At 46.0% G+C, this 26,466-nt stretch overlaps 1 protein-coding gene across 1 annotated transcript in view; it reads left to right on the forward strand.

Moving 5' to 3' along the window:
* The window catches only part of ZNF831 (zinc finger protein 831), a 329,907-nt gene that overhangs the window by 272,388 nt on the left and 31,053 nt on the right, over positions 1-26,466 (forward strand). Inside the window, exon 6 of the mRNA XM_077458434.1 lies at positions 7,173-7,276. Within this exon, the coding sequence (XP_077314560.1) occupies positions 7,173-7,276 (104 nt within the window). The remainder of the gene's footprint in view (positions 1-7,172; positions 7,277-26,466) is intronic.

Genomic DNA, 26,466 nt, shown 5'->3' on the forward strand with positions numbered 1-26,466 from the left:
TTTACTTGGGGGAACTCAAACCACGAATATCTAGAGAAACCTTATTCTTTCCCAAAATCCATGGTGCCCTAGGATTTCCAAACATTTCATTATATTATAAAGCCGCTCAACTAGCACAATCCATAAAATATCACTCCAAAACAGAGATTACCCTGTGGGCTACCATCGAAGCAATAGATTGTGACCCTCTATCCACACACAATATTTTATGGTTGCGTCCCATAGATCGTAAAACTTTAAAAACCCAATCACTAAACATTCTCTAGCTATCTGGGATAGACTCAAAATCTCTCATGGTCGTGAGAGATGTTATCGGTGAGGGCATATCGGGGGGGGTGGGGAGATGACAGCACACAGCACGGAAAAAAGGTGGGGAATTAACCCACATAGTTTGGGTTTATAAATTGGTTATAGGTTTGTTCTTTGTTTACCATATTATATACGGGTGCCGAACGATATGATCTGTAATACATATTGGTGAATGGTTAAGTTTTCAAAGACCGAAAAAAAAAAGCTATAAGTGATAACTTGTTTTTGCCTACGCACTGTGCAACTCTGTAAACGGTTCATACTTCCGCCACTTTGTTGTATATGGCTGAGTATATACTTTGTAACTGGTGCCTTTTTTCTTGTATGTATGCACACTTGGCGAATAAAACTGTTTTTAAAAAAAAATAAAATAAATAAAATCTCTCATGGTCTGCAATCCAAACATAATCCACTTCTATCTTTTCTAAAAAACCCAGCTTTCTATCCAGCATGGACTTGTCCCAGATCTTTTCAGGCTTGGTCCAAAGCAGGTAAAACATGTTTAAATCACATGATCCTAAATACAACAACCCATCCCTTCCCAGACTTATGCAAGTCTTTTGGGATCCCCCAATCAGAAATATTTTGTTACCTTCAAATTAAGAACTTTTGTATTCCTTTCCTAAGCATTGACAACTCTGTAGATGAATTTACTAAGTTTGAAAATATATGCATGAAAGACCCTCATGCCAGAGTTTAACTTTATACTCCACGTTGCTTGTTAAATCAGATGTTAAATTACCGTCTTATGTGGTGAAATGGGAAAAAGATCTTGATCAAACTATAGATAAATCAGAATGATCTGCAATCTGATCCAATATCAAATTTTCTTCTCCTAATGTGATAGATGTTGAAGCCACCTACAAGGTACTCTCACACTGGTATTTGGTTCCTGCTACAGCAGCTAAATTTGCGCCTGATTACTCAGGTCTCTGCTTTCGCAGCATAGAAAACTCCCTTACTAAACATAGCAGAAACCAAGCACAGAATGAATCAGTCATTGTTACATGCAAAAATGGAAGCCCTAAATAAAGAAAATCTGAAAGGATATGAAGGTCTATGGAAACCATGGATCACACACTGTTTACCTATAAACTTTGACCACCAGGTACTTCAGTCATGGTAACAAACATTTTTATATGCAACAATGATAAAACTATAACAATAGATTATGTCTCGGCCACACCCCATGCCCTCTGCCCCACTCCCACCTTTCCTTACCCTTATTTTCACTTTTTTCTTCTCTTCCTTATTTCACTCTTATCATTTTCATAAGGTGCCTAACAGCAACAGGCGATGTGGAATATATTTAAAATATCACACTCAGTAGTTTGATACATATACTTTATTCAAATGTTTAACACACATAAGAACTCAGACACAAAGAACCCTAATTTTCTTTCATTAACTGATAATGATCCTCTAAATATTAATGTAAGCTAATATTGAAACAGTCTGAAAACTATCATTTTGATAAATAGGGAACTTATCTAACATAAATTTTACCATGTGTGACATATTAATACAATGCCGTAACCTGCTTCTTTATTTTACATGTAACTACTAAAATACCTTTAATTAATACATTATACTTGTTACCATATGTTGATTTTTCAATAAAAACCTTTGAATGAGAAAAAAAATAAACATCCATTCTTCCCTACATACTGCAGGATCTGTGCAATTCTGCTGATCACTCAGCTTTCTGTCTGTGGAGACCAGTGACTGTCACCGCTCTCCTTTCTGCTACTCCAGCTCTCACTGGAGCACCGAACTACGGAGGTGGAGGGGGGGGAGGGAGTGGAGCTGACTTTGGTTCTCAGCCGCATGCTGAGAGCTGAAGCCATCTGTCAATCAGGCAGCCGGGTGGACCCCAACAATATTAATCATTTCAGAGCCTGGAGCAGCTCTGTTTCGTCAGCTAACTCTAAGTCACGTGAGTACAACAGTAAGTGTACTCCTGTGACCCACAAGAGATGTACAGCCAGGGCCGCTGATAGAAATCATGGGGCCCCGTACAGCCTACCTGATGGGGCCCCCTTCAGCTCCACCCTGGCCCCACCCCTGGTCCCTCCTTCAGCCCCACCCCTGGCCCCACCCATTGCCCCTCCTCAGACCTCGCCTTGAAACAAAGTGTAGGTTCGTCTACAAGTGATATTTGTTTTTCTCCAGCCAGTTATAGGTTTGATTATCCAAAAGAAATGCTGTTTTCAGATGAGAACAGACCTCGTTAATATCTATATGTAATACGAACCATTAATGAATAAATAAAATGGTATTTTGAAAAAATTAGGGAGATTAAACAAATGACAAAGGTTGAAAAAAACAACAAGCCAGGTCTCGTTAAAGATAGTTTACTGTAGATAGTTTTCAGGTGTATTGTCAGGGCAGAGGCGGCTCTAAGCTTTGTGGGGCCTTAGGCAAAACTTAGGCATGAGGCCCCACTCACACCCACAATGGGAAAAATAATTCAAGTGATAAATAACTGTATAAGGAGGGTAATTGGACACAGTACAAGGGGGAGGACACAGCACAGGGGAAGGGTAAGCAGGCACAGTACAGGGGGCAGGAGGGTACAGCACAGGGGGAGCAGGATGGCACAGCATGGGGCGAGGGTAAGTGGGCACATTACAGGGGGTAGGAGGGCACAGCACAGGGGGAGGGTAAGTGGGCACAGTACAGGGGGCAGGAGGGTACAGTACAGGGGGAGCAGAAAGGCACAACATGGGGGGAGGGTAAGTGGGCACATTACAGGGGGTAGGAGGGCACAGCACGGGGGGAGGGTAAGTGGGCACAGTACAGGGGGCAGGAGTGTACAGCACAGGGGAGGGTAAGTGGGCACAGTACAGGGGGCAGGAGTGTACAGCACAGGGAAGGAGGGCAAGTGGGCACAGTACAGGGGGCAGGAAGGTATAGTAAAGGAGGGAGCAGGAGGGCACAGCACAGGGGGAGGGTAAGTGGGCACAGTACAGTGGAAGGTAAGTGGGCATAGTACAGGGGGCAGGAGGGTACAGTACAGGGGGAGCAGGAAGGCACAGAACAGGGAGGGGTAAGTGGACAGAGTATGGGGGCAGGAGGGAACAGTACAGGGGGAGCAGGAGGGCACGGCACAGGGGGAGGGTACGTGGGCACAGTACAGGGGGCAGGAGGGCACAGTACAGGGGGCAGAATGGCACAGCACAGGGAGGGCAAGTGGGCACAGTACAGGGGGCAGGAGGGTATAGTAAAGGAGGGAGCAGGAAGGCACAGCACAGGGGGAGAGTAAGTGGGCACAGTACAGTGGAAGGTAAGTGGACATAGTACAGGGGGCAGGAGGGTACAGAACAGGGGGAGCAGGAAGGCACAGCACAGGAGGGAGGGTAAGTAGGCACAGTACAGGGGGTAGGAGGGCACAGCAAAAGGGGAGGGTAAGTGGGCACAGTACAGGGGCAGGATGGGGCAGTACAGGGGGAGCAGGAAGGCGCAGCACAGAGGGGAGGGTAAGTGGGCACAGTACAGGGGGCAGGAGGGCACAGCATAGGGGGAGGGTAAGTGGGCACAGTACAGGGGGTAGGAGGGTACAGTACAGGGGGAGGGTAAGTGGACAATACAGGGGGCAGGATGGTACAGTACCAGGGGTGCAGGAGGGCACAGAAGAGGGGGAGGATAAGTGGGCACAGTACAGAGGGCAGGAGGGCACAGCACAGGGGGAGGGTAAGTGGGCACAGTACAGGGGGCAGGAGGGCACAGCACAGGGGGAGGGTAAGTGGGCACAGTACAGGGGGGGAGGAGGGCACAGCACAGGAGGAGGGTAAGTGGGCACAGTACAGGGGGCAGGAGGGTACAGCACAGGGGGATGGTGAGTGGGCACAGCACTGGAGGGAGGGTAAGTGGTCACAGTACAGGGGGGAGGAGGGCACAGCACAGGGGGAGGGTAAGTGGGCACAGGACCGAGCAGCAGGAGGGTACAGTACAGGGGAGGGTAAGTGGGCACAGGACAAGAGAGTAAGGTAAAGGAGGGAGCTGGAGGGCACAGCACAGAGGGAGGGTAAGTGGTACAGGGGGAGTGGAAGGAAAGAAAGATACCCATTACATCAGGGTGCCCCCCCTAGAGACCCCCCTTATAGCAGCACCCCTTGCCCTCTTTAAGATCCACATCATTTATATTGCCTTACCGGCAGGAATAAGGTACAGTGAGAGCCGAAGATGGGGGGGGTGGACCTGAGAGGTGGAGCGGTTCTACAGAATTCTCCTGTGTTTACAGCGGCTGAGCAGCAGAGCCAAAAAGGGTTACCAAGGCGGGCGGGGAGAGAGGCACCGAGCGGAGGAACAGACTGGCATAGCTAAGAATCCTCCTTGAGTGGAGCGCAGTGCCGGAAGTTCGGGACTTGGTCCGACACTGGCTTCATCCCCTGATGGGTCAGCGGGGCAGACAGGAGAAGGGGGAGGAAGGAAGAGGAGCAGCAGCATTAGCAGCTCTCTCTCCTTTCCTGCTTGTGAGTGGAGGATGGAAGTGTCAGCGCTGGCTCTGAGCGGCTGTCCCTGGCTGTGATCCGGAGCTATCAGTGAGCTCCGATCAATCGGTAAACAACCTGCTATCTCTCCATGTAGCGGTGAGCAGAGTCAGCACTGTGTTGATGGCGGGGGTGCGGACAATGATTGGTGGAGGAGAATTTTTTATTTATTTTTTTCATTAAAAATTTACTTTGCAGTTCAGGTTGCCCGGGCCCCCCTGCTGGTCAGGCCCGGTACAGCAGGGCCAGTTGTACTGGCCTATCAGCGGCCCTGTGTACAGCCAAGAAAGTGCTGTCTGTTTTTTGTTTTTCCTTTATTGTAAATCCAAGAAGTTTTTTTTCAGCCATTTTACACTTTTTTTATATAGGAATAACCTAAAATAAAACAGAATACATTTATAGGCAGGTTAGCATCTGCCAAAGATTTATAATACCCTTCAAAAGGTTTTTGTATATGTGCGTGATTTACTGTAATCCTCACAATAAAAGGTAGTGGGGTCCAGATGAGAACAAACAGATTTAAACTTACAAATTTACAAAAGTAGCTTAATTGACTGGGAAACAGCAATCCATCAAAGTGCAGAAAGAGGGTGAAACAAGTTCTCTTATAGACCAAAAGAGAGCCATGATTTGGCCAGTTAATGAAGTGGGAATTCCATTTTTAAGGATCAATCAGTCATGTGGTTAGCATATAAAAGCTGGTGCCAGGAAAGCTTGTTTTTCTACAGCGTTCAATCAAAATCCAATCGTTTTCACTTTTCAGTTTTTAGTTTTGAAAACCCAAGATGTCACTTCAGTAACTGTAATGGGCAACTGTACCGGCTTTCTTTTGCTCCCGTTTTTATATGCAAGCTTGTCGGGGCCCTATTTTTAATGTCTTTATCTCAGTGTTCTGAGTGTAAAGGATGAGAGTGCCACAAACTTGAAACAAGTTCAGTAAAAGGTTTATTGTTCTTAGTAAAAGATCAATAAACTTTTACTGAATTTGTTTTAAAATTTGTAGTGCCATCATCATTTACATACTGTTTAGATGACTGTAGGGACCTTTTGGAATACACCACATTTTAAGAGCTGCCTGAAGACCAAACTGATTTAATCTATCCTTGAGTCTGGAACTTCATCAACACTATACTTATGTTGTCTAATGCTCTGTACACACAGTCGAACTTTCCGACAGAAAATGTGCGATCGGACCATGTTGTCAGAAAATCCGATTGTGTGTGAGGCTCCATCTGACCTTTTCTGACGGAATTTCCGTCACACAAAGTTTGAGAGCTGGATCTAAAATTTTCCGACAACAAAATCCGATTGTTTAAATTCCGATCATGTGTAGACAATTCCGACGGACAAAGTGCCACGCATGCTCAGAATAAATTACAAGACAAAAGCTATTGGCTACGGGACCGTTTATGGTCCTGTTGTTCGGTTTCTGACAACTTTGTGAAACCGTGTGTATGCTAGACAAGTTTGGGCCAAAATCCGGCAGAAAAAATCAGTCGGAAAGTCCGCCCATGTGTACAGGGCATAGTAGTGTCTAAGAAGCCACATAGCAACTGATGAGATTCCAACTTATGTCGCGTACACACAATCGGACATTCCGACAAAAAAATCCATGGAGTTTTTCAGACAGATGTTGGCTCAAACTTGTCTTGCGCACACACGGTCACACAAATCTTGTTGGAAATTCTGAACGTCAAGAACGCGGTGCCGTACAACACGTACGACGAGGCGAGAAAAAATTATCTGCTTGATTCCGAGCATGTGTGGAACTTTGTGCTTTAGAATTGTGTACACACGCTCGGAATTTACCAGAACGGATTTTGTTGTTGGAAAATTTGAGATCCGTTGCATCCTTTTCCCTTCCATTTTATTTCCCTTCTGATTCCCCTTGTTTTCCATTAACATTCACTTACCTTACTCCTTTATTACACATCCCTTTTCCTTTCCTCTCATCCCCTTTGCTTTTCTTCATCCCTCCCATTTCTTTTCCTTTCTCTTTCCACTTCATTTCATGAGAAATATTGGTATTGACAAGGGCGAACAGAGCAACATTATGCAAAGTTTTGGGTATACTCCTCTTCGTAACTTAGGTTTCTATGTAGTATAAGTATACATTTTGTTTCTCTGTATCTTTATGTATAATGCAACACCCCTGTGTGATAATACTTCTTACATTTCAATGAATACTCAACTACTGTATATATACCTTTGCATTTACAATGTCTAACTCTGTTGCAATTAAGCTTGTTTTGGTACCAGAAACATTGACATTTCTTGGGTTTATTGATTAACAGTGTCAGATATGTTGGTTAAAAACGTTAGATGTGTGCTCCATAACAATATTCTAACTGATTTCTGTGTCTTTTACAGAAGATATTTTGCAGAGGACCATGACATCTGCCTCTAGAGATCATACAGATAATATACTTATAATGCATCCTCTTGCACTTCAACCTGGAGACAAGAAAGAAGAGGTAAGGCAAAATGTTTCTGCAAGAAAGGAGGAATAGGTGATTAATAATACATTCTAGTAAAACAAAAGATTGTGGTCAACCAGATCTCAGCTGCAATTTTTCTAACCAATCTGAAAATGACCATAGACACTTGGGGGAAGATTTACTACATCTGGAGAGTGAAAATTCAGGTGCAACTCTGCATTAAAACCAATCAGCTTCTAGGTTTTATTGTCAAAGCTTAATTGAACAAGCTAAAATTAGAAGGCGATTGGCTACCATGCACAGCTGCATCGGATTCTGTGTGCACCAGTTTTATTAACTCTCCCCCTTGATGTCATGTAGACATAACCCAGGACTTTAAGGCTGGGTTCACACTGAGGAACAGAGCGGCTCACAGCAGGGGGTCCGGTGCATCTCCATTCACCGTTTCAGGTCCAATTTCAGCACTGGATTTGGACCTGAAATGGACCAGAAAATGCATAGGACTCCTGTGGAATTCGCAACAGAGCCTTTCTGGAGATATGTGAACCGGCTCCATAGAGAGTCGGTCACAATCTGCTGACATGCAAATTGGATGCGGCAAATCCCTTCCTTAAAGGGATTGTAAAGGCTTGTTCTTTTAAATAAAAAACATATCATACTTACATCCACTGTGCAGCTCGTTTTGCTCAGAATGGCCCCAAAACTTCGTCTTCTGGGGTCCCCCTGCGGCTCATGGCTCCTCCTTACATCAGATAACCCACTAGGAGAAGCGCTCTCCTGGGGGGGGGGTAACTTTCCGTGTGTGCTCCCGAGTCCAGGATTTGCGTCCATAGACATGAATGCCAGACTTTGCCCCGCCCCTCGCATCATTGGATCTGATTAACAACAGCAGGAGCCAATGGCTGCGCTGCTATCAATCTATTCAATCAAGAGCCTAGGCATAGGATGCATTAAGGTGAAAAAACACAAGGGTTTGCAACCCCTTTAAGGTTTTGTGCCAACCAGTGCTTCCCTTAACATGAATTCCCTGATCCTCAGGAGATTCTGCTTAGGCTTATAATAGAATATAGTGATAAAGCACACTCTAACAGTTTGGTAATGCCCTTTTCTGTTTTGTATGACTGTCGCTGTGCACAAAGCCAGTTTGTGATCATGCTTTGTTGAGTTTGGTGTAGAGAAGCTCCAGTGGCCTGCACAGAACCCTAACCTCAATCCTACACCTTAGGTATACAATAAAATCCAATTGCAAACAAGGTCTTCTACAACACTGGTACTTGACACCAATACAATGCACACTTCCAAATGTGTTAAGTGGAGGGTGGTAACAGCAAAAGGAGGGGGGGGGGGGGGTTTGGGGACTCAATGATGTCAGCGGTTTCACAATGGGACTTTCAACAATTTGTTATACTAAGGTGGCCACAACTTTTGTCTATATGGTGGACATTGTCATCTATACTAGTCACGCAATGTCTATGGGCATATTTAAAGTTGTAATGGACCTCTTCCACTTTCCTTCAATAAAAAAAACAAACAAAAAAAAAAAACTGGTAGCTTTTGCAAAAGGCCCTTCTTTTTGATCAGTATGTAATTAACTGCATCTTTTTAAGTGCAAAGAAATTACTATAGAAAACAGTAAATGGTCAAAACCAAATACTAGCATCGTGCTCAGTTTTTTAAAAGATTTTTTTCTAGCATAAAGAGTGATGTCAAAGTGGAGTGCCTCTCTAAAAAAAAATACATTAATATTCTTAAAGAAATATAAAAAAAAATTTGGAAAAAAAAAATTTTTTTTACTCACCGGAAACCCCTGTTGCTAGGCAGTCTTCCTAATCTGCCTCTTTCTATTCCGCTGCGCTCTTTCTTCAATTCTTCCTCCTCGGGGAGCGGCCCCGTTGTCTTCTGGGACATGTGTGTGTTCCAGGAAACAACAGGGCCATTCACAAACCACTGCGCGGCTCGCACACGCGCAGTAGGTAACGGGCGGTGAAGCCGCAAGGCTCCACTGCCTGTTTCCCATAGTTAGGATGGCGGCACGGCAGCCAATCCGATGGACAGATCGGCCTCGGGGCGGCCGACATCGCGGGCTCGCTGGACAGGTAAGTGTCCTTGTTAAAAGTCAGCAGCTACAGTGCTTGTAGCTTCTGACTTTTTTTTTTTACGGCTGGAATGCCCCTTTAAGTTTGTGTTTTGAAATAAAAATATTACTAATAAATAGACTCACAATATAGAATTTGTTGATTCAAACCACCAATAAAATTGTTATCCATTTTTGGAGGACTTGACCATTATGATAAACTCCAAATAGCAGCTTGAAGTCATATAGAATACATTTCAAATAAAAGTAAATACATTACAAATGAATTAAAATGCGGTTCCAGTCAAAACTGTTTTTTTCCCATAGTGCTTTGAATCTTTATTACGTTTTTAATGTCTTTGTTCCTATTGGACAGATTTTCCTTCTCTTATGCCGCATACACACAATCGTAATTTTGGTCGGAAAAAGCTCTGATGGTTTTCCCAACGGAATTCCAACGGGATTTTGCTCAAGCTGTCTTGCATACACGCGGTCACACCAAATTCCGACCGTCAAGAACGCGGTGAGGTACAACACGTACAACGGGACTAGAGAAAGGAAGTTCAATACCCAGTAGCCCTGTTTCCTCTAAAATAAGACCTAGCGTGATTGTCGGTGATGGCCGCAATATAAGCCCTACCCCCCAAATAAGCCCTACCCTGTTTCCCCCGAAAATAAGCCCTACCCTGAAAATAAGACCTACAAGGACTTTAACTTTATTTTCGGGAAACAGGGTAGCTTCCATCTCGTAGTTGAATCTGAGCATGCGTGAGTCTTTGCATACACACGATCAGAATTTCCAATAGAAAGCTTTTCCATTGGAAAAATTGAGAACATGCTCTCAAATTTTTACTGGCAGGAATTCGGCCAGCTAAATTCCAATGGAGCATACACACAGTCACATTTTCTGATGAAAAGCTCTCATCGGTCTTTTGCTGGCCGAAATTCCAATCGTGTGTATGCGACATTAGTGTCAGAGGGACTTTCCCTAATAAATAGATAGTCATAAACAGTTTTGGTAGGGTCTGGAATAAACAAAATTTTTATTGCAGCAGCTATCTTCTTGTTGGTGATACCTGTGTCCCTGATTTATTGGCCTTGTGTCACCAACACAGGAAGTGAACAGAAATCTGCAGAATGAGGGGTGCCTGGCAAAAATCTGACAGTTTCTATTGCTTCTCTGTTCCAATAAATGAAAAAGAGAATGCATAACATGCACACTTTATGCTATTAACACTTTGTTCTCCTAAAGAATTTTAGTAGCAGAAAAAACGTGGTAAGATGCCGTGCTTTGCATGGGCCTAAATGCACGTCCCAGTGTCTGGCATTAATACATTCTATTGGCCAGAACTCTGGACATTACAATCAGTGGCGTAACTAGAACCTTCAGGGCCCCGGTGCAAAAAATGATGGAGGGCCCCCCTGACCTCCGGGCCAGGGCCCTTCCCACTGATCTTAGGGGCAGCAGGACCTGGATAGAAGGGGGAACAAATCCCCTCCATTTTCCTCATGCAGCCACTGAATGCCTATCAGAGGGAGAGGAGGAGAAGCAGAAATTTAGTGGCTGCAGGAGAAAAATGGAGGGGGATTTGTTCCTCTAAATGCCCCCCCATCCAGGTGGTCAGGGGCAACATGTGTGCTATTGCAATTGTAACCCCTGTAGTTACACCCCTGGGATGAGTGGGTGGCAGCGGTGTTGGTGGGGGATGGGATCAGTGGCGGTTGGGGAGGGATAGGATCAGTGTCATCGGTGGTGGGGGGTGGGATGCGTGGCAGTGGCGAGGGAGAGATGGGATGAGTGGCAGCGGTGGGGGGGGGGTGGGATCAGTGGCAGCAGTGGTGGTTGGGTAGGGATGGGATCAGTGACAACGGGGGTGGTGGGGGGATGGGATAAGTGGCAGCGGTGAGGGGGATGGGATCAGTGGCAAGGGTTGTGGTGGGGGGGGTGGGATCAGTGGTAGGGGGGATTGAATGGGATGAGTGGCAGAGGTGGTGGAGGAATGGGATCAGTGCCAAGGGTGATGGTTGGGGGAGGGTGGGATGGGTGGTAGCGGAAGGGGGGGATTGGATGGGATGAGTGGCAGCGGTGGTGGGAGGATGGAATCCATGGCAAGGATGGTGGTTGGGGGCGGTGGGAGGGATTGAGTGGTGGGGAGGGGAATGGTATCAGTGGCAAGGATGGGGTCAGTGGCAGTAGTGGTCATGGTGGATCAGTGGCAGCAGTGGCAGTGTGGGGGGTATCAGGGTATCAGTGGCAGTAGTGGTGGTGGTGTGGGAGATCAGTGGCAGTAGTGGTGGTGGTATCAGGGTATCAGTGGCAGTAGTGGTGGTGGTATCAGTGGCAGTAGTGGTGGTGGTATCAGTGGCAGTAGTGGTGGTGGTATCAGGGTATCAGTGGCAGTAGTGGTGGTGGTATCCGTGGCAGTAGTGGTGGTGGTGGTGTGGGGGGTATCAGTAGCTGAACCGGCGATGACGTGGTACCGAGGTGGTAAAGTGCTGCTGATAGGCACTAATGAGGCTGCACTGATGGGTACAGGAAACATGGAAAACATTTGAAATGCGCAAGTTAGAAGGAAAGTATAATGCGTAATCCACTGGGTTGATCCTACGGAGAATACGGAAAGGCCCAATATATTGCGCTGCCAGTTTCAGTGAGGGAATATGGAGTCGGAGGTTACGAGATGACAGCCAGGGCCTCTCCTCAACCTGGTAGAAAGGCACAGGTCATCAGCAGTCAGCATGGAGTCTGTACATATCACTGGCACATCGCAAGGACTCAAGTGGAACGGAGATCACGGAAATGCTCCTCAAATGCAGGAATTCTTTGAGGAACAAATGGGTCAGGCAACATGGATGATTGGAAACCATAATTCGCCATAAACTGAGACAATCGGGAGGCGGCATTGACGGCACCATTTGTGAGCAAACTCCACCCAACTCTGGCCAGTTGTTATGGTGGTCAACGATATATCAACATAGGAATTGCTCCAAGGTTTGGTTAGCTCATTCTGTGGCCCCATTGGACTGTGGGTGATACACAGAGGAGAAGGAAAGCTGAATTCTCAACTGTGCACAAAAGGCCACCAAACCTGGAGACAAACTGGCTACCCCTGTCCGAGGTGATAATCTTGGGAAGCCCCGAGGGAAAATGGATGCTAGTTCTTTAGATGAAGGCAACTTCTTAAGTGGAATACAATGAGACATCTTTCAGAATCGGTCTACCACCATAAGAATAACTGCAAGAGACAGATTTTATGACCACCTCTTTGACATTTCCAAAAACCACCCCACTAATGTGGCGAAGCATTGGAATCTTTGCCATGCTAAGGATGTCAGTGGCTTACGCATTCAGGGGGTGGAAAAAGTCACTTTATCTAAAAGAGGGGGTGATAGGTTTAGTCTGTTATGCAAAAGGGAGGTTTATTGGATATTCCATCTCCATACGAGGCAGCCTATGGGCCTTAACTTTGAGTGGGACATTTCATTCTTTTATGAGTGAATTTTCCACATATTGATTGCCCAGTATTTACTAAGCTAATTTGTATGGCTCCCATTTCACTGGTTGTCGGTCTGGTGCTGACAGGTTTTTTCATCTGGTTCTGCTGGGCTCATTTTATTATGTTTCTGCCAGAGTTTATTCACTATTTTCCATTTATTATAATTGCTTTACATTGAGGACAGGCCAATTATTCGATTGAGACTGTTTTTTGAATAGGGCTGTATGCATATATTGCAGCATTTTTCTCTGCAGTGATTATGAATATCAGTATTTTTTATGTTAATTAATATCCTATTAGACATGTTTGTCATTCGTTTGATAATCACACAGCTGATATATTATGTTCGGTGTGTGATCAATCAACAGGGTTTTTGTATCAGCTTCTTATACCTGTCGGTATAATGATATTCGCATTGAACCTGCCCTTGGTTTTAGAACATTCGATATCGATCGTTCATTTGGTCTATTCCTATATTTACTTTTATTTTTTATATCTATGCATTGTATCATAGGAGAAGACCTAAGTAGACACATCCAATAATGAGATATTTGCAATCTTTCTAATATGAAACCTTTTTTGGGATGTGTCATTTTTCGGGAATATTTTTTGTGTGTTTTCCTCTGGTGAGTTTGACATTCAATGAGCCCCATGTATTGGCATGCACACACATTGAGAGTTTGTTTCTTTCTCTCCTTTTTTTTTGTGTGTCTGCCAATGCGTGTGAAAAAACATATAATTTTTTTTACATACCAAATTACATTTTTTTTTACTTATGCCATTTTTTATTTCTGTAGGTTACACCTATACCTCTTCACCTAAGGATAAGATTTATCATGTCATTCATTTATTACCATTATGTATGCTTTCAACGTGTCAGCTTGACTTTGGTGTTTTAGGGGAAAAAGGCTTTTTCCTTTCATCCATTTAAATGTTAATCTTCAGACTTTGGATGTTCACAGGTGTTTCCTTAATTGCTATCTTGTCATACACTTATTTTATTCATTTGTCTTATTGCTTGTGTGTGTGTATATAGCTCTAAATGTATATTCTGCTCATTAGCTATGACTAAGCACCGTGTTCGGTGTGAAACATGTCAGCGGCTGTGCAGTTAGTCTGTTTACCGGCCTAGATGCTATGATTTTAATTACATTTTTGAAATAAAGTTGAATAATTCGGAGTGCGGCTATCCAGCTACATCTTTTCTACATAAGAATAACTGTGTTGCCCAGGAAGTTAGGTAACTCCACAATAAAATCCCATAGACAAATGGGTCCAAGGCCTCTCTCCATTTGGTTTAGTTCGTAGGAGGCCCACTGGAAGATGTAGTGGTGTTTTACTCTGAGCACACATGGAACAAGTGCCTACGAAGGCGGTTACATCGGCGAGGAGTCTGGGCCACCAGAATTGTTGAGAAATAGACCAGATAAGCTGATTCTTGTCTGGGTGACCAGCTGCTTTGGGACAATGGTATCTCTGGAGCAAAGCAGTGTGGAGATTCTCTGGGACAAAGCAGCGGTTACAACGTTTTTCAGGAGGAGAATGGCTCTGAGCAGCCAGTATTCTGTCACCCAAAGGTGAAGTGAGACTAGTGCGAATAGAGGATACAATGCGATCTGGAGGTATCACAGGAGTAGGAACTGACTCCATCTTGGAAGAGGAAGAGGAAGAAAACTGTTGTGACAATGCATGAGCCCTTACATTCTTAGTACCGAGTAAGAATGAGACTATGTAATTGAAGCTTGACAGAAAAAGAGCACATCGTGCCCTTTTGGGAGATAAGCGTTTAGCCTAAGACAAGAAGGTGAGATTCTTATGGTCAGTCAAAATGAGGACCGGCACAGTGGTACCCTCGAAGAGAAGAGATGCCTCCATTCTTCAAGAGCTAAAATGATGGCTAGCAATTCTCTGTCCCCAATCTCGTAATTTCATTCAGCAGGAGACAATTTCTTAGAAAAGTAGCCACAGGAATGCATAGCACTCTTAGAGGTAGGATGTTGAGACAGAAAGGTGCCTACTCCAGTCTCAGACGCATCAACTACAAGAATGAAGGGTAACGTAGGATCAGGATGTGCAAGCACAGGAGCTAAAGCAAAGACTGCCAGAAGTCATCAGCCAAGAAACTATCGGCCCAGTCTGCCCCTGCTCCACACTCGCCCTCAGCTTATTTCCACTTGCTAACTGTGAGCAGGTGACTGGAAATCTTGAGAACTGCATTAGACCATTTAATATTTGTCAGATGCCTGTTTCAAATTCCATACACTTTATTCACTTAGGGGTTGGAAGATGCAGAGCGGCAGGCGATATAGTCACCCAAAACTCCTAGAAAAGTGCTAAATGCTAAACAGTCTGACAAAGACTGCAGTGCTTGGATAGAAGGAAGAAATGAGACACAGTCCACCAGATAGGTGAGTATATTACATCTTTTATTGTAGGGACCTGCTATTCAGATATGTTTAGGGAGCTGACAGTGTCTCTTTAAAGTGTACCACTTTGCTGTACAATGATTGAATTAAAAGTTGCTGCATTTGCATTTCAGAGTCTATGTGGGGGTCAATTAACAAACCCCATGAAAAATAGAACAAGTTCCCCCACAAACGGGGTTTTTAGGCAGCAAAAACAATAATAGTATGACAGAGTAGTATAAAAAGTATTTTAACCACCTCCCGCCCGCCCTATAGCCGAATGACGGACGTCCTTGTGTTTACTTCCGCAATGCGTGCCGCCGGGGGCGAGCATTGCGGAAGTTTTGTATTTGCCGTGTCTCCCGGAGACAGGCAAACACAGATTGCCGTGAACGGCCAAGTGAGAGAAATAACCTATTGCATTGAAAATTTTGTGAGAAAAAAAAAAAAAATCTTAATTTTGCAAAGAATTGTGGGAAAAAGATGACAACATCAAAAACCTCACCATGCATCTTAGTAAATACCTTGGAATGTCTACTTTCAAAAAAGGGGTCATTTGGGGGGTATTTGTACTTTCCTGACTTGTTCGGGTCGCAAGAAATGAGATAGGGTCCTTTCACACGGAGCGGATCAGTTCTGATCCGCCCCGTGGATATCCGTTTGCTCAGCGGGGATCACTCCGTCGATCCCCGCTGAGCAGGGAGATGACAGGTCCGTCTCTGCATACTGCACAGGGACAGACCTGTCACAGCGCCGCTCTCCCCTATGGGAGATCGGATGACGACGGCCCGCAGTGCCCGTCGTCACCCGATCCGATCCGCAGACGGATGGAAAAATAGCTTTTTCCTCCGTTACACTTTTTCGGATCGGAGCGGGTCGGATGTCAGCGGACATGTCACCGCTGACATCCGACGCTCCATAGAGCTCTATGGAGCACCCGTTCAGATCCGCCTGAAAAACTGACAGGCGGGCCTGAACGGGACGTCAGTGTGAAAGGGGCCATAGGCCACCAGTACATCAGGTGTGATCAATTTTGTGCGATTCGCACCACAGCTTGTAGACTCTCTAACTTTCACAAAGACCAAATAATATCCACTAATTTGGGTTATTTTTACCAAAGATATGTAGCAGTATAAATTGTGGCCAAAATTTATGAAAAAAAATATATAATTTGCAAAATTTTATCACAGAAACAAAGAAATATGCGTTTTTTTTCAAAATTTTCGGTCTTTTTTCATTTATAGCGCAAAAAATAAAAACCCCAGAGGTGATCAAATACCACCAAAAAAAAGCTCTATTTGTGGGAAAAAAAGGACACAAAATTCATTTGGGTACAGTGTTGCATGACTGAGTAATTGTCATTCAAAGTGTGAGAGCACCAAAAGCTGAAAATTGGTCTGGTCAGGAAGGGTGTTTAAGTGCCCAGTAAGCAAGTGGTTAATATGTTTATTACCATGAAAAAACAACAACATGGCACAGAGGTAAAAACATGAGCTCCACCTGAACAATTGAAAAACTCCAAGCGACGAGCTGCCGACCGGAAGTGCTGGGGAGAGGACGCATCTCGGCTGAGCTCCGCCGGCCGAGAATTAATCCTCATCCATCCGCCGTTCCAAGGCAAGGTTCAGGCCGGCGGGCACCTCAGCCTACTCCCGGGAACGTTTTTATCCCGGTATTACTGCTCCGGTCCGGCCGGGGCCCCGCGATTAGGCCCGAGGCCTGCCGCATTGCCTGGACGCCGGCCGCCATCTTGCGGCCTACAGGGACGCCGGAGCCTCCGCGCTCGCGTACCGCGGGCCGCGCGGACAGCGGTGACACGCACCCACCCATCGGGTGTCGGAGGAGCCCCCCTGAGGCCTGGGAGTGGAATTCGGTGGAGAGGACCGGTGTTGGCAGCCCGCACACTACCACTGAGGACACACTGCAGACTGAGGTAGGCGGTGGCCATCTTGGTACACCCAGTCCACCATTACAGGCCCCTCACACTTCCTAAGGCACTTTCTGCTCCCCCCCCTGTACTGCATCCCATCCACCCAGTATATAGAGGCCCTGGAGGGCCTGGAGATGGACATGTGATAACATACACCTTAACTGGGAGTGCATACGCGGTAGCAGGGAAAATGGCAACGTAATTCCCTAGCACCGCGCCGTCGGAACATTACACTTGGCTGATAAGGCATATTCATCTAGCATTTCTTGTCACATCTGCCCCAACTACTGCATGCGCTTTTGGGCTACCGGCGGGTATGTATAATACACCCCGGAACCGTCCCCGCAACAGATCACAGCAGAAATCCTCTCCGGTCCATGGGAAGGCGAAAGGGAAGGGTAAGATGGCGCCCGACCCGCTGGAACCTGACGACACCACACAGCACTCTGACGATAGCCTGTCACAGTTTCCCTCTAACCTAGCCAGCCCTGTGGACACTAACTCTGATGCTTTGCTACAGAAATTCCGCACCATAGTACGGGACGAGATCACCTCGGCCTCTCGTAAACTGTCTGCTGAACTGGTGAAGGGTCTTAAGGAGCTAGGCCACCGCACTAATCAGTTGGAGGAACGGACGGACCTAACAACCACGGTACTGGAGGGTCATGAGGAAGAGGTGGAGAAACTGAATGCGGAACTTGTAACACTCCAGGACAAACTTGAGGACTCAGAAAATAGGGCCCGCAGAGGAAATTTGCGTATTCGCGGCCTCCCAGAGACCATTACGGATCTCCAGGGTACAGCTACAGCGTTCTTTCAGGAGCTTGCGCCTGATATTCCCACGGAACGCCTGGAATTCGATCGGATCCATAGGTCCCTCGCTCCCAAACCAACTGAGGGCCCCCCTAGAGATGTGATTATAAAATTTCACTTCTACAGAACCAAGGAACGACTTCTCCAGGCGGCCAGGGAATTACCGGACATTACATTCCAGGGAAACTCCCTCCAATTGTTCGCAGATCTTTCCCCGGTCACTATCGCTAAACGGCGGAATATGAAGCCCTATCTGCAAATCCTGCAAGCCAGAAACATCCGCTACCGGTGGGGGTTCCCCTTTAAACTCTCCTTTTATCATTTGGTGAAATTTTTCTCTTATTGTCTTAAGTTATTGTTTTCAGTTTTTTACTAGTTCTTGGGGTTTACATCTATATGCCATTGTTGACATGTTCTTTATATTCATGGTTATGGTTTCAGTTAAGCCAAGTGGTCTCCGACGGACCACTGCACCCTCATGATGTGGTACTTGATCCGAACTAACGTTCGAATCAACACCCGACCAGGTAGTGGGATGGTTAACCCACGACTCATAGCAACCTTAATGTTACAGAGTTATTTGTTCACAGCATTGCATGACTCTACTACCTTTCCTGATGTGATACATTACTTCTTTCTTCCCTCTCTATCTTCACTGCTTCTATTCCTTTTTTTCCCCTCTGGGTTCGCAGGGCGTGTGCTCTGGTTCAAGGTTGATGGCCATTCAGTGCTGTCCCAATGACGATTAACTGGTTGTCCCTGAATGTTCAGGGCATGAACTCACCCCATAAGAGGGTGAAGATTTTTAAATATCTGCGCAAGCAACAAATTGACATTGCTTGTTTACAGGAGACACATTTTTCCGAGACCTCTCATCCTAAGTACTTCGATGCTCAGTTCCCTCAGGTATTTTTTGCAAATGCTCCCACTAAACAAAGGGGGGTTCTCGTGGCTTTTCGAAAATCTGTTCCATTTAGTTGCACTAAACAGATTGCAGATCCTAACGGACGGTACCTTTTGCTCCAAGGCACCATTCATGACACGGAGGTTACCATACTTACGTACTATGCCCCGAATGTAAATCCGGGGCCTTTCTTGACCCATGTCTGCGCCCTGCTTATGTCCCACTGCAGGGGCACCCTCCTTCTTTCAGGTGACTCTAATCTTATATTAAATCCCAAACTAGATAAGCATCCGCCCGAGAGAAATGGACAATCGGCAGGGGCTAAGAAATTTACGTCCTCCTTACTAGCGCTGGACTTGGTCGACCTGTGGAGGGAGTGTCATCCACAGGGCAGGGACTACACCCATTACTCTCACCCCCATCAGGTTCACTCACGGATAGACCATATGTTTATGCTCAGACGTCATCTTCCGTTGGTGGCATCGGCTTCAATTTTGGCTGTCCCTTGGTCGGATCATGATCCAGTGTTAGTAGTCTGTCACTCTATCCTAGATAGGCCTCGGTTTTCTCCCTGGGTGATGAATGATTCCCTTCTTTCACATGCGGGGGTGACAGCAGATATTGTTAAGGCTTCGGAGGACTACTTTCGTGAAAATTTGGGCTCGGTGCAGTCTCCGGTGGTCCTTTGGGAGGCTTATAAAGCGGTGTTGCGGGGTCGGATAATTGGTCTGGCTTCAGCCCGTAAGAGGGCTAGAGAAGCAAAGCAGAAAGAGCTTGAGTCCCGATTGGTGTCTCTATCAGAGAACTTTAAACAATCCCCCACTCCGGGCAACCGTAAGTTGCTGGAATTAGCTATCGGAGCTTGATCTGTGTCTCACGGAGGGCGCTGAGCGTGTATTGCGCTGGTCCCGCCAGAGGTGGTATGTGAGAGCAAATAGGCCAAACCGTATGTTAGCTAACAGACTCCGAACCTTTGCTCCTAGATTGAACCCGATAACCCTACGGGATCGACACAATGTCCTATTGGGAAACCCAAAGCATGTCCTGGAGGAATTCGCGTTTCGCCTTGCGAAGCTATACGAGGCACCAGGGGGGAGTGTGGCTCGGGGCACGGCGGACTTCCTGGAAAGTCTTTCGCTCCCATCCTTAACGGAGGCTCACGTTACCCTCATGGACAGGGATATTCAGCTCTCCGAAGTTCTACAAGTAATAAAGGAACTCAAGGTGGGCAAACGTCCTGGGCCTGACGGGTATACTGCGCTTTTCTATAGGAAGCTGGCATCGGTGATAGCTCCCCACCTGGTGGCAATGTACAATTCGGTGAAAAACGGCTATCCTCTCACCCCTGATCTTCTGACAGCAAACGTGGTGATGATTCCTAAACCGGATCGTGACCACTCATCTTGGGCCAATTTCAGGCCTATCTCACTCATTAATGTAGATATGAAACTCTTGACAAAAATCCTGGCGAATCGATTAAACTCTTTTCTTCCCCGGTTAATAAAAAAAGATCAGGTGGGCTTTGTACCTCAGAGACAGGCGGGAGATGCAATACGACGTATAGTTCAACTCCAACATATAGCCCAGACTCGCTCTCTGGAATCCATGCTTCTCTCCCTTGATATGAATAAGGCCTTTGACTCCTTATCCTGGCCCTATCTCATGTCTGTCCTACGGCATTATGGATTCGGGACTTCCTTTATGGCTTGGATGTCTGCCCTATATGACTCCCCTCGAGCAAAAGTTAAATATTATGGATTTGAATCCCCCATGTTTAATGTCAGCAGGGGAACCCGTCAGGGGTGTCCACTGTCTCCCCTTCTTTTTGTGTTGGCACTGGAACCTCTGGCGGAGGCAATAAGAGCTCATCCAGATATCAAGGGCATAGAAATAGCAGGTTGCCCCCACAAGATATCCTTATTTGCAGACGACATTCTTCTTTCTGTCACCTCTCCTAGAACTTCCCTGCCAAATTTACACGCATTGTTGCAAACCTTTGCGTCTCTCTCAGGACTCCAGATTAACTCATCTAAGTCGAAGGCATTGTCGACTAACCTCTCTGCGGAGTTACTGAGGGACTTGCAATCGGCCTTTCCTTACCAGTGGGTCTCCTCCTTGCCTTATTTGGGAATCCATCTCACATCGACATATCAGGCTTTATATCAGGCGAATTATCCACCATTATTCACGAAATTAACAGATATGTTGTCGGCGTGGTCCTCTTTGCCTCTTTCGTGGTTTGGGAGAATAACGGCCGTCAGAATGGCGTACCTTCCGAAGCTACTTTACTATTTTAGGGTCCTCCCCGTCCCGATTCCCTCCCACGTCCTCAATACCCACCAGCGTAGGATCCTGCAATTTATCTGGGGATCGTCTCGCCCCCGTATTAATAAACAAATCCTGTTCGCCAGCAGACGTGATGGGGGCCTCTCGGTCCCGAATATAAGAGACTACTATGTAGCTGCCACCATTGCTCCGCTCTCTCACCTCCATGAGACGTATCAACTCCCGCTATGGGCGGCTATTGATCTGCTTGAGACTGACCCCATCCCAATCTCTTCATTACCATGGCTCCCACCTGTACATCGCCCTAAGATAACGGGGCCTTGTATGATTCATACGCTGAGAGTTTGGGACTCGGTGAAGTACTCGGCGGGGCTGGCTTCCCCCCATCTCCCACTGTTGCGTCTTTTGCGTTGCCCGCTTTTCCCTCCGGGTCTTGATCACCCAGCGCAATTCAAGTGGTGGACCATTAATGGATTTGGCGACGTACATTCCTTGCTTACTCCCACTAGGATCTTAACATATGATGTTCTGCCCTCGTCGCATGACCTGCCGCTACGAGACTATTACAGATATCTGCAGATCCGTCATTTCCTCCAGAGTCTCCTTAAATCGAGGGACGCCCCTTACAGGTTGACACCGTTTGAGAGCATCTGCAGATCCAGGCCCCATTCTCCTGGTCTGATATCTATGATTTACTCAGCTCTGATCTCTAAGAGGAGACCTCCAGTGCGGACTTATCATTTGCAATGGGAGAGGGAGTTTGGGAGGAAGCTGGATCCGGAGGACTGGCGGGCAATGACCCTAGCCATATCCAACTGCTCACGCAACGTAGTAATTCTGGAAAATGCATATAAGGTGTTATACCGGTGGTATTATACCCCGGCGCGCCTGGCTCGCTTTGCCCCATCCTATTCCCCTCTTAGTTTCAGGGAATGTGCACAAGAGGGCACTATGGCCCATATTTGGTGGACGTGCCCGCGGGTGTGCAGACTATGGGTCAGGGTGTATGCATTGCTCCGTAGCCTGCTTCGAGTAAATCTTAAAAGGGATCCGTTTGAGGCGCTCCTTGGCAAACCAATCATTGCGCTATTGCGCCCAGAGCGCCAATTGGCGCAACATCTTTTTACTGCAGCTAAATTGACAATAGCCAGAGCATGGAGAACCCCAGCCCTGAGCTTCGAGGCAGTTAAGAATCGGCTAAATGAGGTTATGGTCAACGAAAAATTGTCTTCTGTTCTTTCTGACACTCATGCCAAGTTTCTACGTGTCTGGCAGCCCTGGATCGCGTATCATTATTCTCCTAGATTCGATGTCGCTATATTGTCATTGTAAGAATTGGCTGTGCATACCCTGTGAGCCCAATCTCTTCCCCCCCTCCCCTCTCTCTTCCTCAACTCCCCCCCCTTTTTTTCTTCTCTTTCTTTCTTTGCTCTTTCCAATTTACAGTAGATGGTTACTATGGGCTGTCAAAGTATTGAACGACAAGCTTCTGTTGCAGTCATGTGAACACCCGGGTCCACCCGGACACAGAAAATGTTGGCATCGTTTGGGCAACAGCCTGCTTTACTTAATATTATACTGTGAAACACCTGAACTGTGATTTGTATGAAAGCCTATTGTATTCGAATGCACTTAATAATAATAAAAACTTTTGTAAAAGAAAAACTCCAAACGAAAAAAAAATAATATAACATAAGGGCTATATAAAAAGTACAATAATAACAATGGATGTGCAGAAACAGACACAACTATTACTGTCACTGTACAATGTAACAACAGTGGTGGTATAGTCCTAACGCGTTTCAACCCACTCAAGCGGTCTTCTTCAGAGAAATGGTCTGTTCCAAAACAAAAAATGTAATGAATAAATACATCAAATATTAATTGTTTATACTGGGAATACCTGATATTTTAGTATAATTTACCCAATAATGCACGTCCAGAGAGATAAAACTAAGTACTTTCAGTGGAGTACCCCCTCCAGATGACTGCCTCAATTTCCCTTCACATATCAAAGATGTCACCAAGTCCAAAGATGTCGCCAAATGCCAAGAGGGAGAAATTAAAAATACAGTTAAATCCAAGACCATGCCTAACTCTAATGTAAAATCCACCCAAGCGCAGAAACCGCGGGGGAAGTATAAAAGAAACCGTACTAGCAAGGACTCCCCAGAGTGTAATACTAAGAAACGTATCATTGATAGCGACGTAGCAGAGAGACAAGATAATCATAAGGATTTGCAGCCAGATCCACATGGCATGATTATATCGGATAATCCTTCAAACATGCACCCTGATAGGATGGCTACTGCCACCCCTGGGAATGGTACGTGCACGGAGACAGAAAAGGAAAATGCAGCACCTCGATTGAAAACATGTCAAATTTCTTTAAACCAGAGACGGGGACTCTCCTCACCCCGATTGAACAGGGGAGTAGGAAACTTGGACGCATATGTCACACGGATTCAAGTGAATCCCTTAGTGTGATCAACCTTTCATCCTACTCTTTTCCCCAGCCGAAACTAAGGTTCTAGCGCGCGGCCATACGTTTTGTCCACAGGAGAACTTTGACGCCTTTGGGGTAATTACAGATATACAACTTTTTGCACCCAGGCTCTTATTAAAGAGTCTGCATGCAAAAAATATCACTGATATCGATGCCACCGATTGGTCCAGATTTAGTATGAGAAAATTCAAGGCCTTGCGGGATTTGACACTCCTGTATGAAGAAAACAACACTTTGGACCTGATAGATCAAATAGATTTGGAGGTGCTATTGGACAATGCAAACAAACCCACATGCACTCCTCTGTCTGATTTAAAAAAAAACCTTCTGGTAAATTTCCACCCTTGAGTCTTAATCCAAATATTGAAACGTTTGTAAAACAAATTTCGAGGGACATTCGCAAGGTGTCATGTAGGAAGTTCCATCCTGACAATTTGAGTGTTGACAAAACTAAGGCTCTTGACACTTTAAGGAAAAATGTTAACATCACAATAAAACCCTCTGATAAGGGGGGAAACATGGTCCTTATGGATAATACGGACTACGTACGCATGTGTCAAGACTTATTAGACAACAAGGAGTGGTATAAGACCATCCCGAGTAATTTAATACCGACTTTTTATAACAAATTCTATGCTCTAATAGATGCAGCCTTTGTTAAAGTATGCCTTCATCAGGACCAAATACCCCAGGGCAGCTACTTTTTATAGCTTACCGAAGATCCATAAATGCCAATCCCAACCTTCAGGCCAACCGATCGTTTCAGGGAAAGGGGGAATAGCTGAGAATCTCAGCAGGGTTATTGACTCACTACTACAACCATTTGTTACGTGTATGCCTTCCTATGTGAAGGACACTACACATTTATTACAGACAATTGAAAATTTGACCTTGATAGATAATTCGATTCTGGTGGCTATCAATGTGGAGATTCTCTATAGCTCGATCCCTCACACTAATGGGACCGAGGTGATACGGAGTTTACTTCAACAAAGTGATAGATACGAACATGAAGTGAATGAATTCATAGTGGATAGACTGAATTATATTTTACATCATAATTTTTTCCTATTCAATAACTCCCACTACCTCCAGGTGCAGGGTGTGGCCATGGGCACTTGTTGTGCTCCGGCCTACGCCAATCTGTACCTGGAGGAGTGGGAGAAATCCCTCCTGGGTGATGGGGATCTCGTCGAGTACACATAGAAATGTGGCGGTGGTACATCGACGATGACCTCATCATCTGGGAGGGATCGGAGGCATCGCTATTGGAATTCAAATCTTGTATTAACACAAACAAGTACAATTTGAAGTTCACTATGACATATGATACCCAGAGTATTACTGTCAGGTCACCTAGAGCTCAGGTGACAGGTGCACACCGTAGGGTTGGGGATGCACCGCAAGGCTGTGGACCCTACGGCTGACGGCTGCAGACGGGGGACAGATCCCACTGGGGTAAGAGCGTAAGATTCCCCGGGGCGCGGAGTCTAAGAGCCAGCTGGTGTTCACCAGAGCTTCGAGTGGTGAAGATGGTCTTGGCTGCAACTGGCTCCAGGTCGCGACCCCCAGGGTCCCCCAGCTCACACCCACAGTAGGTAACAGGAGGATAGGGATGGTGAGGGACAAAGCCAAGGTCGGGGCCACAAGCAGAACAGAATAGTCAGGTACACGCCAATAGGTCAGGGTCACAGGCAAGCAGGGATGGTCAGAACACGCCAAGGTCGGTAACGGAAATCAGAAGCAGAGCACACGACAGGAAACAGGAAGCTAATACACAAAGGTTGATCAGCAGGATAGGCTAGCAGTGCAAAGGTTAATATAGTGTAGTCTGATAGGGGCTAGGGTGGAGCCATTCCAGAGGAAGGAAATAAAAGCAGTCAGGTGAAGCTCGGCTGGTCTCTAGAAATGAACACATGCAGACAGGTAAGGAGAACAACTCTAATGCATAACCATGACAGTACCCCCCCTCTTACGAGGCCTCCCCCTCCCCCGCCTAGGACCAGGTTTAGAGGGGAACTTCAAATGAAACTTCCTCAACAGACGAGGTGCAAAGACCTCGGAAGCCGAAATCCATGACCTCTCCTCAGGACCAAAACCTTTCCAGTGCACGAGGTACTGGAGAATGCCTCTACAGAGTCGGGAATCCAAAATTTGGCTAACCTCGTACTCCTGATCATCCTCAGAGACCGGTGCTATGGTAGGGGAAGGACGAGAGAACTTATTGAGGACTAACGGCTTTAGAAGGGCAACATGGAAGGAGTTAGAGATTTTGAGGCTTTTGGGAATCTGGAGCTTGAAACAAACCGGATTCAGTTTAGAAATTATGGTGTATGGACCAATGAATCTTGGGGCAAATTTGAGGGAAGGAACCCGGAGTTTGATGTTCCTGGTGGAGAGCCAGACTTTGTCTCCTGGCTGAAAAGAGGGTGGCTTACGCCTGCGACGGTCAGCAAAACTCTTGAATTTGTTGGCAGCTTTCTGGAGGGAATCATGAACGTCAGCCCACATGGAGATGAATGATTCCTGAACAGTAGCCAAAGCTGGAATGTCAGAAGAACAAATCATAGGAAGGGGAAGCTGAGGATGTCTTCCATAAACAGTGAGGAAGGGTGTTTTCTGAGAACTGACGTTAACATGATTATTGTGGGAGAACTCAGCCCACGGTAATAGTGATGCCCAATCATCATGATGGGCAGAGACCAAGGTACGGAGAAAGACCTCTAACTCCTGATTAACTCTCTCAGTCTGGCCATTGGATTGGGGATGATAAGAAGAGGTAAAATCCAAGGTAATGTCGAGGGATTTGCA

Source organism: Lithobates pipiens, unplaced genomic scaffold (assembly GCF_037356315.1).
Source record: "Lithobates pipiens isolate NorthernLeopardFrog02 unplaced genomic scaffold, aLitPip1_a1.2 Scaffold_28, whole genome shotgun sequence".
Taxonomy (NCBI): Eukaryota; Metazoa; Chordata; class Amphibia; order Anura; family Ranidae; genus Lithobates; species Lithobates pipiens.